This window comes from Salvelinus fontinalis, chromosome 19 (assembly GCF_029448725.1).
Source record: "Salvelinus fontinalis isolate EN_2023a chromosome 19, ASM2944872v1, whole genome shotgun sequence".
Taxonomy (NCBI): domain Eukaryota; kingdom Metazoa; phylum Chordata; class Actinopteri; order Salmoniformes; family Salmonidae; genus Salvelinus; species Salvelinus fontinalis.
In genome coordinates this window covers 9,337,430-9,350,228 of record NC_074683.1, presented here as the reverse complement: position 1 = coordinate 9,350,228, position 12,799 = coordinate 9,337,430, and the positions used below count along the sequence as shown (strand labels likewise).

General features: G+C 46.2%; 1 protein-coding gene across 19 annotated transcripts in view; it reads right to left on the bottom strand.

The window, feature by feature from the left end:
- Window positions 1-1,233: 1,233 nt before the first annotated feature.
- Window positions 1,234-12,799, bottom strand: part of LOC129816327 (bromodomain adjacent to zinc finger domain protein 2B-like) — an 85,534-nt gene continuing 73,968 nt past the window's right edge. For 9 of the 19 annotated variants that reach the window (XM_055870664.1, XM_055870666.1, XM_055870668.1 and 6 more), the window contains 15 exons: window positions 12,174-12,409; window positions 11,524-11,598; window positions 11,018-11,252; window positions 10,741-10,803; window positions 10,474-10,618; window positions 9,579-10,258; window positions 9,058-9,346; window positions 8,628-8,783; window positions 6,590-6,750; window positions 6,083-6,402; window positions 5,455-5,590; window positions 4,170-4,316; window positions 3,526-3,839; window positions 3,109-3,252; window positions 1,234-2,906 (listed from right to left, as the gene is read on the bottom strand). In XM_055870664.1, coding sequence (XP_055726639.1) covers window positions 2,750-2,906; window positions 3,109-3,252; window positions 3,526-3,839; window positions 4,170-4,316; window positions 5,455-5,590; window positions 6,083-6,402; window positions 6,590-6,750; window positions 8,628-8,783; window positions 9,058-9,346; window positions 9,579-10,258; window positions 10,474-10,618; window positions 10,741-10,803; window positions 11,018-11,252; window positions 11,524-11,598; window positions 12,174-12,409 — 3,258 coding nt within the window. In that variant the 3' untranslated portion in view covers window positions 1,234-2,749. The remainder of the gene's footprint in view (window positions 2,907-3,108; window positions 3,253-3,525; window positions 3,840-4,169; window positions 4,317-5,454; window positions 5,591-6,082; window positions 6,403-6,589; window positions 6,751-8,627; window positions 8,784-9,057; window positions 9,347-9,578; window positions 10,259-10,473; window positions 10,619-10,740; window positions 10,804-11,017; window positions 11,253-11,523; window positions 11,599-12,173; window positions 12,410-12,799) is intronic. The other 10 variants (XM_055870675.1, XM_055870683.1, XM_055870682.1 and 7 more) reach the window with 6 other exon arrangements.

Here is a 12,799-nt window from a genome sequence, read left to right as displayed (position 1 = left end):
GAGTGTTTACAGTAATGACACCATTTTGTCACTGTTGATAAATATTCGTCCCGTAAATAAAATATAATAACCTCAGCCTACACAAGGTGGCGCAAAACATCCAGGCATTAACGGTCTCAAAGCTGTAGGTAGCCTATACATATTCACTGGATATGAAATGATTCACCAGCAATATGCCATAAATAGTGTGCGAGATACCTCATCAAAAACAAATATTTTATTATGAATTGTCAAGTGTATTACTTTCATGGGCTTTAATAAAATATATACACCGCGTGCACAAAACATTAGGAACACCTTCCCAATATTGAGTTGCACATCATTTTGCCCTCAGAACAGCCTCAATTCTTCAGGGCTTGGACTCTACAAGGTGTCGAAAGCGTTCCACAGGGATGCTGGCCCATATGGACTCCAATGCTTCTCACAGTTGTGTCAAGTTGGCTGGATGTCCTTTGGGTGGTGGACCATTCTTGATGTTGAGCGTGAAAAAAAAGCGTTGCAGTTTTTGACACACTCAAACCGGTTCGCCTGGCATCTATTTACATACCCCATTCAAAAGGCACTTATATTTTTGCGTTGCCCATACACCCTCTGAACAGCACACACACAATCCATGTCTCAAGGCTTAAAAAAATCCTTCTTTAACCAGTCTCCTCCCCTTCATCTACACTGATTGAAGTGGATTTAGCAAGTGACATAAGGGATCATAGCTTTCACCTGGATTCCCCTGGTCAGTCTACTGTGTCATGGAAAAAGCATGTGTTATACACTCAGTGTAAGTGATAGTTATAATGACCAAATCCAAAAACAAATGATTGAAAATGAAAGCGTTGCTTACCTTACCTTAATCCACATCCAAATGCTGCTAGAACCAGGTGGAGCTTACCTTTTGTACAAGCAGAAAAGTCCTAGCTGATTGCATAACAGTCATGGTGACACTGGGAGGTGTTAGGTTAATGTGCAGTAGTAGGTCACCTAGGTAGGTGATGTCCCATTATTCACTGATATGTTTCTCAAATATGATATAAACTAACCTCCCTCCACCCTCCAGACAAACGTAATAGTCCAATGACATTAAAATGACCTTGCCAAATTGTAGGCCTATAATATAGCAAATGGCAGGACACCTGGGCTTTGTAATGTGAAAACAAATACAGGACAAAGCCCAGATGTCCTGCCAAAATAAATGTTTGCAGTTTAGAAAATAAATATGAAGTAAAGCAAAATACAGAGTTCAAAAAGATCATTTTTATTAGATCCGTGCCACACACACTAGTGAAAAATAATGCTCCTACAAAAAAATTCTACTTTTCCTCACAATATTCATAAATAAAATAACTTCAAGTACTCTGACTCAGGTACAAAACACTGCTCAAGATGCCACCAGTAGGCCAAACACAGTGGTTATTACCAGGGTTGTGATCAACTCCATTTAAATCCAGTCAATTTAGAAAGGAAACCAAATTCTAATTCCACATTTTCCTCATTGAAGATAATTGGAATTTCAATGTACTTCCTGATATTGAATGGAATTTAAATGGAATTTAACCAGGAATACCCTGGTTATTACAAAATGTTCCAGTGTCCTTGGGTCTGTGGCAAGGCAAATAGAGATAAATGCTTTTATGAAAGGTACTGTGCATCGCAATGCATTCTATACTTATGACAGGAAGATGTCAGAATTCGAGGCCCACGAGGGTTGACATTTCGTATACTGGCGCGCGCGCACACACACACACACACACACACACACACACACACACACACACACACACACACACACACACACACACACACACACACACACACACACACACACACACACACACACACACACACACTTGAAGGAATACAAAACCAAAGGATTGAAATAATATCCTCCACAAACTTTTGAGAGGGCAGGCACTACCAAGATTGAGGAGACCACAGTGTTTGCAGAGGATATACGGTACAGGCAATATACATGTATTTATCACTTTAAGACTGAAATTAAACACTACAATCATTCTAAGGCATAAACAATATCAGGTGTTTTGTAACAGTGCTGTATGTACACATCATACATTTTACCATCAAGACTTAATATTAACATTAATAAACAGTATATACAGATGTGCCATTGTTGCCTCACTGTCTAGGTTATGTTAGCGATGCAAACATACATTGAAACGCAGCATTACAGTATTACCGTCATGAATCTTGTGGCGCCCTGGAGGCACAGAGCAGTGTAAACAATTCATTTTTCCCCCTTGGCTTTTGTTTTAATGTTCGCAAAACATTCCGTACGATTTTTGTTGTTGTTTTAAAGCAGTTTTCTTCCTTTTCTTAGAAAATGAAAACCATTTCCACTGATAAATAATTGGCAAAATTAAATACATTCGCTGTAATATTATATGTACAGTTAGTTGGAAAGCTTTTGTTCCCAGTTACAGCTGTGTTGGTGGTGGATTCAGTGTGGTTTCTTCTAGGAAATGGTATTGCACTTTAAAAACACCCACCCCTTTTGTCTGAATCTCTTTGGGTGCATTTCCTTGCTCTTACACAACTAGTATTGTACTGTACATCAGTGAAGTCAATACGTAGCATTACAATTGTAAATGAATGAAGATTCCCTGGTTGCTGACAGAGAGACTGAACCTTAGGTATTGAAGACAGTCTTCAGACCAATACTGTCACTCCTGCTTGTGAGTGTAGAGTGGTTACTGCTGGTCCCATACAGTATAGTGAGGATAAAGTAGTACAAACTAGCCTAGTTGGTTTGTTTTAACAGCTCAGTCCATCTCCTCTGAAAAAAACTCCTCATGTTGTGTCCTGCTCGGCCAATGTCCGAATTATCTTCGTTGAACTTTTCACAGTTGTCAAAAACCAAGTTGACGTCGATGATAAACGTCTCGAGGTTCAAGTACCTGTAAATTGAGACGCATGGCATTTCAATTACGACATTTCTGAGATACAATCCCGCAGGGGGAAAACAATGTGAACAAAAGCATGAAAAGGAAAGGCATAATCTTTGCAAATGGCCTAATGTTTACGTATCATACAGGTATCAGAATTAAATGAGACACATTGTATGCAAATAGTTTTTCATGCTAATGGTACGGTACATACTGGCTGTTAACGAGTTTCTCTCGGATAGTGGAGAAGTCCATGGGTTTCCTGATGACTTTCTTGTAGCCGGGGACAGATTTGGGGTTGACAGGGTTCAGGAAGGGCCAGGCATCCTGGTGAACCTCCAGCTCAGCCAGTAGCACCCTGTGGAGTCAACCAAGAGATGACCCTCACATAAACTACAGTATGCATGGGGATGCATCAGACACTGCAGCAGCTAGCGTATGTTAGCGTGAGTGCCAGTCTGTTTGTGCTATCATGCCAACTCCCTGTCACCCATTTTCACGTTTCACTTGACAATGACGGCAATTGAGTGGGCAAGAGCACAAACAGATGTGGGACCAGCGTAAGTGTCGCCCGTGTCACTTCCGGGGTCAATAGTATTATAATAAGGCTGAACCCCCAGTCATAATGTACCTGCACAAGTTCAGATCCTTATCGTCGTCTCTGGCCGACGTGGCCGTCTTAGCCTTCTTCCCACAGACAGGACTAGTACTGTCCTGCTTGGACTGGTTTGTTGCTGGGCTCTCCTCTCCTAGGCTCTTCCTCTTTTTGGGCTCTTTGCTCCATTTTTTTGGAGTGCTGCTGCTGGCAGCATCGTCCTCGGAGACCTCTGCGCTGGCTACGGACGATAGCTTCCTGCTGCGTTTTACCTCGGTGCCTCTCTTCCCTCCTCCGGCTGCTCCCGCTCGGCTCTGCTGCTTCTTATTCTCGGGGGATTGACCGCTCGCCTGAATGACACAAAATGTGCTGAGTGGAGGCGTCTTGCATTCGCCGAGGATCACACTTCTCGCTGGGAATTGAATGAATTGGACTTTTGATTTTGGTGTATTTATTCACATTTCGTTTAGGAGTTTTTGGGAGTAGTATAAACCCTTGTGATAAGACGTCGCATTTTGAAGGGGGCACCTCGTTTTGAAGTACTTGAACGCCTACGGTAAGTTTTGTTACACTGGACGCCTGAGGTTGGATAAATTGCTACATTAAGGAGTCCCTCTATTTTCTCTGTTCTGTGAATTGTAAGTAGGGCTACCTGCAACTGAAGGCTAAAGTTACTGTACCTTCGATATGCAAGCAGGACAAAACCAGTCACCGTCAGGTATTGTGGTGATCTTGGGTTTATGGCAGTACGTGTGGCAGCCTTTGTCACAGCCATCACAGAGTAAGAGTAGTTCCTCATTATCCCCCTTTCGACACAACTGGCAGTACTGCAGAGTAACACACCAGCATTCACTGTCAAACTGGGTGCTCTCTGAGGAAATACTTCACATTTAGGGCAACATTTTCCCCTCGCTAAAAAAACTGTCCTATGAACTAACACATTCTAAATAACCCCAGGATTTCCTTAAAATAAAAGACATGTCCAGTTTGACAGAAATAAAGGACAGGCTGCTGGTAGTACAGAGCGCCGTTACTATAAATAGAGCTATTGCATTGTGTGGCATACCTCTTATGTATCGCACTGTAACTATACTGAACATAAATATAAATGCAACATGTAAAGTGTCGGTCCCACGTTTCATGAGCTGAAATAAAAGATCCCAGAAATGTTCCCATACCCTCAAAAAGTATATTTCTCTAAACTTTTGTGCACAAATTTGTTAACATCTGTGTTAGTGAGCCTGTCAAGAGCCTGTCAAGATAATCCCTCCACCTGACCGGTGTGGCATATCAAGAAGCTGATAAATCAGCATGAACATTACACAGATGCACCTTGGGCTCGGGACAATAAAAGGCGACTAAAATGTGCATTTTTGTCACACAACACAATGCCACAGATGTTTCAAGTTTTGAGGGAGCATGCAATTGGCATGCTGACTGCAGGATTGTCCACCAGAGCTGCTGCCAGAGATTCAATGTTAATTTCTCTACCATAAGCCGCCTCCAACATCATTTTAGAGAATTTGAATTTGGAGGGGGGTCTGAGGTGTATATCTGTCTGTAATAAAGCCCTTTTGCGGGGAAAAACAAATTCTTATTGGCTGGGCCTGGCTCCCCAGTGGGTGAGCCTATGCCCTCCCAGGCACACCCATGGCTGTGCCCCTGCAATCAGTTGAAATCCATAGATTAGAGCTCAATTAATTAATTTAAATTGACTGATTTCCTTTATATAAGCTGTAACTCAGCAAAATATTTGAAATTGCTGCATGTTGCGTTTATTTTTGTTCAGTATAAATCTCTGGTTAAACTTAAGTTCCTCCTGACAAAAGGTTTTCAAGAGAAATCTGATTATAATTTCATTTACAGTGCGTTAGTTTACAGTGCAGGTGGCCTTTGCGAGAGGAAAATGTAGCTCAAAGCCTTTTAGAGGAGCTCTCGGAGACATTAACAGACGGACAGTCGTACCACTTTCATGATGGATCTCTCCCATGCGATGGACTTCTGGAGCTGCTGGACGCAGAGAGCCAGCTGGGCAGCGCTGCGGACCTCGCCCACAGCCTTGCGCCACACCTTCATGCCCGGAGCCAGCCCCTCTTCCCCCCTGAGACAGGAAAAGGCATCACAGTCAGAGAACCAGCCACTCACATCATCACATAGAACAGTCAATGACAGGAATCAAGCTCACCAACCAACAGCAGTGCACAGAAAGCCAGACGAGTGCAAGAGTGTTTGGTTAGAGCAGCCAGTTTTAAGAGATACTGTACAAGACTCCACCTGGTGACTGACATGCCTCATAGTTCCATTCAGGAGTCTGTGTGCAAACTGCCGTAGTGAGACAATGAGCTAACATAGAACCATGATTACCAGTGTTATGCACCATGCAGAGCCACAGTACAGACCGGCTTCCAAAGAGACAGATACAACCACTTACAGTGAGAGACATCACAAAGGAACCAAAACCACGACGCACACAGTAGCAACGAGAGAAGAGGAAGAAACAGGCACCGAAGACACCGAAAATAACGAAATAGGCTCCAGTGAAGCAGAGGGAAGCACAAAGTAGTGTTCAAAATGGGAATCTGGATGGACCTACCCTTCACCATCAACATTATGGGATGGTGCGGGAGCAGGGACAGTGACCGTACCCAGCACATTATCCAGTTTGACCTGAACGGTGGTACTTAAGGGGCTCTTCAGGTACCTTCGCTCGATGTTCCTCTCCAGCTCGGCCAGCCGTGTTACGGCTATATCTAGCGGGTTGTTGACGTGCCGCACTAGGCTGTTGTTGCCACTGGTCCTCTCCTTGTCCCCTGCAGGCTGCTCCTCCCCGGCTGGAAGCAGCTTAGCGATGGGCTTGTGTTCATGGTAGACCAGGTCCCCTCGCTCTGACTGGGGCTCCGCATACATCCAACTCTGGGAGGAGATGAGAAAAACGACAGTGGTGAAATCAAAAGCTTTCGTTGGCATTGTATGTGGAATACAGTATATTCATCATTGTCTTTCTTCATTGCCGACTGGCTCCTTCTCCACTACGTACCGCCAGGCTCCAGTATGGATACAGTGCTATAGATGGATACTGAGTAGAAGAGCATTACTCTACCTTGACCTGGAGGCTGGCCGAGGTGACCTTCCTCTCCAGCTCCTCCACCTGCTGCAGCACAGCGATGTCCATCTCCATGGCCTGCTCCTCCACACACCAGCTCTCCACCGTCTCCTCGCTCACCCCGTTCTCCTCCAGCTCAGACTCATCAATCACCACCACTGGAGAGAAGGAGAAATCAACTCATTTCCCCCCCCTAAAACAAAGTTTACTACAATTATTGTATCTTAGTATGTACTGGGAAGTTTGGGAAGGATATTTTCTAATATAGGGAGGCAGTGTTTCTCTTGACATTGTATTTGCCTAGCTCTGTAGAAGAACTAATAGCTAGAACTTAATGCAGACGATCTTCAGTTTAGAACAGGGATGGGCAACTTTTATGGGGATGAGGGCCACAAAGAATCTGATCTCATCGTGAGGGGCCGCAGTGTGTACTCCCATCCATACCCACACATGCAGTCAGAGCCTGGCACAGCGTTTAGGGGGCCCTAAGTGACATTCTGCGCCCCCCCTCTTAACAGCAGAGAGAAATAAATGATGTTTTACAATTAATTTCCTGCAAATCTACACATTTTGCCATGGGGTGTAGAGAAAATGTTGCAGTTTTAAAGCACTTTTGCTGCTGTTGACACTTTTTACCATGCGCGGAGAGAAGATTTTGCAATTTTATAACTTATTTACAACCGAAATTGCACCTCGTGTATTCTACTACTCTAACTCTCAACAGTAAGTTGAGACCCTGACTGAGTCCCCCCCCCCCCCCCCCCCAAAAAAAAGGGGGTCGCGGCCCGCCAGTTGCCCATCCCTGGTCAGAACATAATTGGCATCAAAGCTACACAATGAATATTCAAAGCTGTCAGACAGCATCATCCAACCACGCCAACATGATGTAAATGATGGTAACCCAAAGGACTGGTGGTAAAGACCATGTTAACTCTGACTGACATGATGCATCTAAACAATCCACTCTCTCCCTGCAGTGGGTTGACATTTCCGTGTAACAAGGGGACATTTTAAGCAGAGGTCATGTTGCCTACCACATCAGTAAAGGTCAGATTTAAAGAGTCACAGGATATATTGGATGTCTATGGATGCATCTGTAGTGGCACCCTATTTCCTATATAGTGCACTACTTTTGACCAGAGCCATATGGGCCCAGTTAATTAGGGACACTACACTGTTCACGATAATTGTTTTCTCCTACAGACAATGTCGCCGTGGCTTTCTATATGAAGCAGACAGGCATCGAGGCATTCAGTTACTGTTCGATTGAACGTTAGAATGGGCAAACTGAGTGACACAAGAGACTGAGCGTGGTATGATAGTCGGTGCCAGCCGGCCTCCTGGGCTCTTCACGCACAACAGTGTCTAGGGTTTACTGAGAATGGTGCGACAAACAGAAAACATCCAGTCAGCGGCAGTCCTGTCGGTCGAAAACACCTAGATAGGAGAGGTTGAAGGAGTGGCAAGAATCGAGCAAGCTAACAGGTGGGCCACAAACAGGCAAATAATGGTGCAGTACAACAGTGGTGTGCAGAACGGCTTGTCAGAACGTACTACTCGTAGGTCCTTGTCATGGATGGGCTATTGCAGCAGACGACCACACCGGGTTCCACTCCTATCAGCTAAAAACGGGCACGCGATCACCCACACTGGACAATTGAGGAGTGGAGAAACATTGCCTGGTCCGACGAATCCCGGTTTCTGTTGCGTCATGCTAACGGCAGAGTCAGGATTTGGCGTTAGCAGCATGAGTCCATGGCCCAATCATACCTGGTGTCAATGGTACAGGCTGGTGGCGTAATGGTGTGGGGAATGTTTTCCTGGCACACGTTACGTCCCTTGATACCAATTGAGCAATGTTTCCATGCCCAAAAGAATTCAGGCTGTTCTGGAGGCAAAGAGGGGTTCGACCCAGTACCAGATAAATTGGCCACTATAGGGAATAAAATTATATTATTTCATAAGCAAAGGATGTCTTTTATTATAATTTATCGAGCCTGCCGAGGAGATCTAGAGGACAAGGGGATCCACTCACCATCTCTGTTCTTGGCGCAGGCCTGGGCAATGTACTCCATGTGTTTCTGGATCTGTTTCTGCAGGGCTTTCTCTCTGATACCTCTGCTGTGCAAGGCCTTAACCAGGCTCCTTAACTCCTCCATGTCTGCCACTCTCCACCAGCCTGACAGCATCTCTACATGAACACACACACACACCACCATGTCAGTAAAGGACAAACCAGAACGTACTGACTAGATAAAAGCAGCGGGTGGCCGTCCTATCGGCCATCGTTTTCTGTTCATTTCCAGGCAATTTCTTTCAATAAAAACAGATAGCTATATATACACACACGTAATAAAATGTGGAAATTCATTGCAGCCACTTCAAATCCTCCTCAGTGCTTGAATGTGTTGTCATTCTAGTCTCCCCATCTTTCCTGGTAGCAGTGGGAAGTGTGCCATGCTTACCCTCTGGGATGGGCAGTGGGTTGGGGTAGTCTTGGGTCTTGGCCACCTCCACCACAGTGGGCGGGGCAGAGGGGAGCTTCTCTCCGGCAGGGACTGGCGACTTACTCTTGCTGCTGGAGAGGCTGGATGCTGCCAGGAAGGGGTTGCCATTACCTTCCACATGGTGGTAGGCCGTGCTCAACATGGAGGGTGGAAGAGGACTGGCAGAGAAGGGCAGGGTGGGGATCATCATGCCACCGGGCCAGCCACAGAATGGCAGACCCATCATATGGACCCCCGACTTCACCTGCTGGGAGGACGGAGGAGGTCATGAAGAAGAATACTCACACAGTGGTGAGCGAGAATGTTATGCAGCAGACCTTAGTTCCCTGACAACTAGCACAAATGCGGTCTATAAACCTATAATAAAGCATCATAAAACGTCAAAAGACAACCTGACAGTAGCAATATGTCTTGGTTGTATTCCACACCATGTTAACATTAATCCTAGATGATCAGCGATGGAGATAACATGCACCTACCTGGAGAGCTGATAAAGAGAAGTTATTGATCCCGGTGGTGGGGTTGCTGGCTGAGGTGGTGGCTGGGTTATTAGGGGACAGGGAAGAGGGGGATTTGGGCCTGGTGGTGGAGGACTGGGGGGAAAAGGCCGGAGGGGTGGTGGTGGAGGACTCGTCACAGGGGGAGCGGGGCAGCAGACTGAACCAGTGGCCACTCTTCTCCATCAGCACCCTTAACAGCTGGTCGTTGGGCTGGAGCTGCTGCTGCTGTAGGGAGCTGGATGACATCTTCCCTGGGCTGCTGTTGCCGCTGAGGTAGGGCGGGCTGAAGAGAGCTGTAGAAGGCTCCGCTTTCACCTCCGGACACAGCGGAGAGGGAGCTGCACAGGGGCTGCTGGGTAGTGTAGTCTGAGTGGTGGGGTGGATAGGGGAGGGAACTGTGGTGGGGACTTTGATGGGACTACTGCTCTGACTGTGGTTGTCCGAATCCGGGGACATCTTGGCCACCTCCAGGAGTTTGCTGAGTTTGGAGAAGGAGCCGGGCTTCTGGAGGAAGAGGTTGAGGGAGTGTTTGTCTGGCGTGGCCATGTCCCCGTCAGTGCTCCCTGGCTTCCCCTCCACCTCTGGCCTCCTTTCCACCTCCTCCTTCATGTGGACCAGCTCTGTGCTCCTCAGTCTCTCCCTCTCAAGCTCCTCTGCTCCTGGTAAAGACACTCCTATCAATATCCACAGCATCACAGTAAACCAGATCCCTACATAGTGCATTTACATGGCCATGTGCTTCCTGACTAGACTTAAGAAATCTGAAGGCAGGTCACAGGAAAAAGAAGCTTAACTGTTAGCCTGAACTATAATGTCGCAACAGTGAGAAAACAAGTGCGGTGCCCGTATCTTATGCCAGTGTTTTGAGTGTTACCTTTTCCAGTCTCCATGCCCTCCACAAAGATGCCCCCGCACTGTGGCAGCACCCAGTAACGGCGCTTGTAGCGGTCCTGGCCGAACATCATGGAGCGCAACGAGTGGGACGACTCAAATAGCTTCCGTCTGATCTGACTCTGTTGCTAGAGAGAAAGCACAAAGTGTATCAAAACGCGGAGGCCTGTTCTGCCCGGAAACTGACCCTCGTAAAAATAAAAAATAAAAAAAAAACCTCTGATCCCATTGGTTATCAAAATCCCTTTACCTTGGTTAATTTGTCGATCTGTTTCTCCAGCTCCTCTACACTGGCTGTCTGGTCCCCGTCATCCTGGATGGAAAGATCACATTCAATCGACTCCAGAGGGGAGGCTGACATTTACAACACACAAACAGTGACTTACGCAGTGTCCCAAATGGCACCCTATTGCCTACGTAGTGCACGACTATTAGCCGGGGCCCATGGGGAATAGGGTGCAATTTCAGACACAGCCATTGTCATTTGGGTCAGCGGATAGGTCCTGTGGAAAGGTGACGGAACCAACCTCCTCCTCGCAGGTTTCCACTTTCTTCCCTTTCTTCCCTCTCTCCTCCTCCTCCTCGTCGTCATCTTCATCCCCCTGGTCCTCGCTATCCTCGTCATCATCCTCGTCCTCCTCGCTGTCCCCTCCTTTCGTCTTGCGCTTGCGCCCGGGGTTGGGTGTACCCAGAGACTGTGTCTCCTCTCCTCCCATACTGCTGTCCCTCTTCCCCGTCTTCTTGGCATGGATGGTCCTCAGCCTGGAACAAGACAACAAGCAGGAGGGTGTGTGCGCCAAATGTTTTCCTAAGCTACTGTATAAAACATTTGAAAAGCTTAAAGGACGGAACACATTCAAATCAACATCTATTGAAAAGTTTGTCATAATACACTTTACAAAAAAACTATTATATTTCAATTGTTTTTACTCTTCACTGTACACCATTGTATCCCATTAGTTAATACAGGTCCATTATTGCATGTAAACACAGCCCTCTGTTGAGTGCTCCTTGAGATGACGCGGGTACTCACTTGCGAAGCGTGCCCTCGATCACCCACTTGTCCCTTCTCAGGTTGGTCATGTGATCGATGTTCTTGTCGATCTCGCTGTGAAGAAGCACCGATTTCAGTCAAGTCAGCCATGATTAAAATCATGCTAATATTAATAACTTTCCAAAGTGAGCAGAGGTGAGGTAAGGCTTTGGTTGCAGTTTTACTTGAGCAACAGGGCTGTATTTCAAAGCATTGCAACTTCTGTCACATGCGTTTAACTCCGATACAGGCAGTCACTTGAAAAGGGTTTCAGGTTTGACGCAACACAATGAAACGCTCCATGACAACACAGCTCTTTCTTTTGATATTGGTAGTAGAACATTAAAAATTCAAGTCCCAATGAATAAAACAGGACTACATGCAGCAAAACCAGCAAAAATAAAAAATAAAAATTCAAAAGATCGAGCAAAACATGCATCAATCCATTTAATAAATCTGTGGTCAGAATAACCTAATTATTTTCGTATGGACCCTGAACAACATAATCAACAAATGAGTTCCCCACATTCAAGCCTAAAGCACTTGATTTAACTTGTCATTTCATCATTTGTCGAAATAACAGAACTGATCAGTGTCGTGATCAAGATAGCAGGCCAGACTGCTGTGACTAGCGTTCGGTGTACTCTCACCTGACCACACTCTTACTGCAGGACAGCTCGTTGACAAGGAAGGCCAGGACGGAGGCCTTCTGTGTGGGTGTGTGGGCTTGGAAGGCCTTGGTCTTCAGACTGACGGTAACCTCCCCCAGCTCGGTCTGCAGCTCGGTCTCGTCACGGTGAGCCTCCATGTAGAGCTGAAGCGCCTCCGACACGTTGTCCTGGTTAATGCCCACGTTAGCCAGGTGGTCCCCCAGGGCTGTCTTGGTCTGTGTGTGGGGGAGGGGGGGGGGGGCAAGGCAGTGAAATATATTTTCTAAGGTATTTTCAAGTTTGATTGACAGGTTTAGGATAGATATGTAGATATCAGAGAGAGGGATACTGCAGAGATGGTGAGCGGCGGAACGGGGGATCGAGCCGCTGTACTACTACTAGACCAGCCCCTGGCACAGTTAGAGGGCTTCTCTTTTCAGGGATACATTTTCCCTAAATGTCGACCGAGGCTCCATAATAGGCGACAGTCAGCTGGTTTCCTTGAAGAAATCATGGCAAGCCACATAAAAGCGTGACTAAGCCCTGTAGATTAGCAGAGAGAGAAATTGCTTTGGGAATGAATTCTACATTTGAGGGTTCTAACTATGGAAGCTGTATTAAGAGCT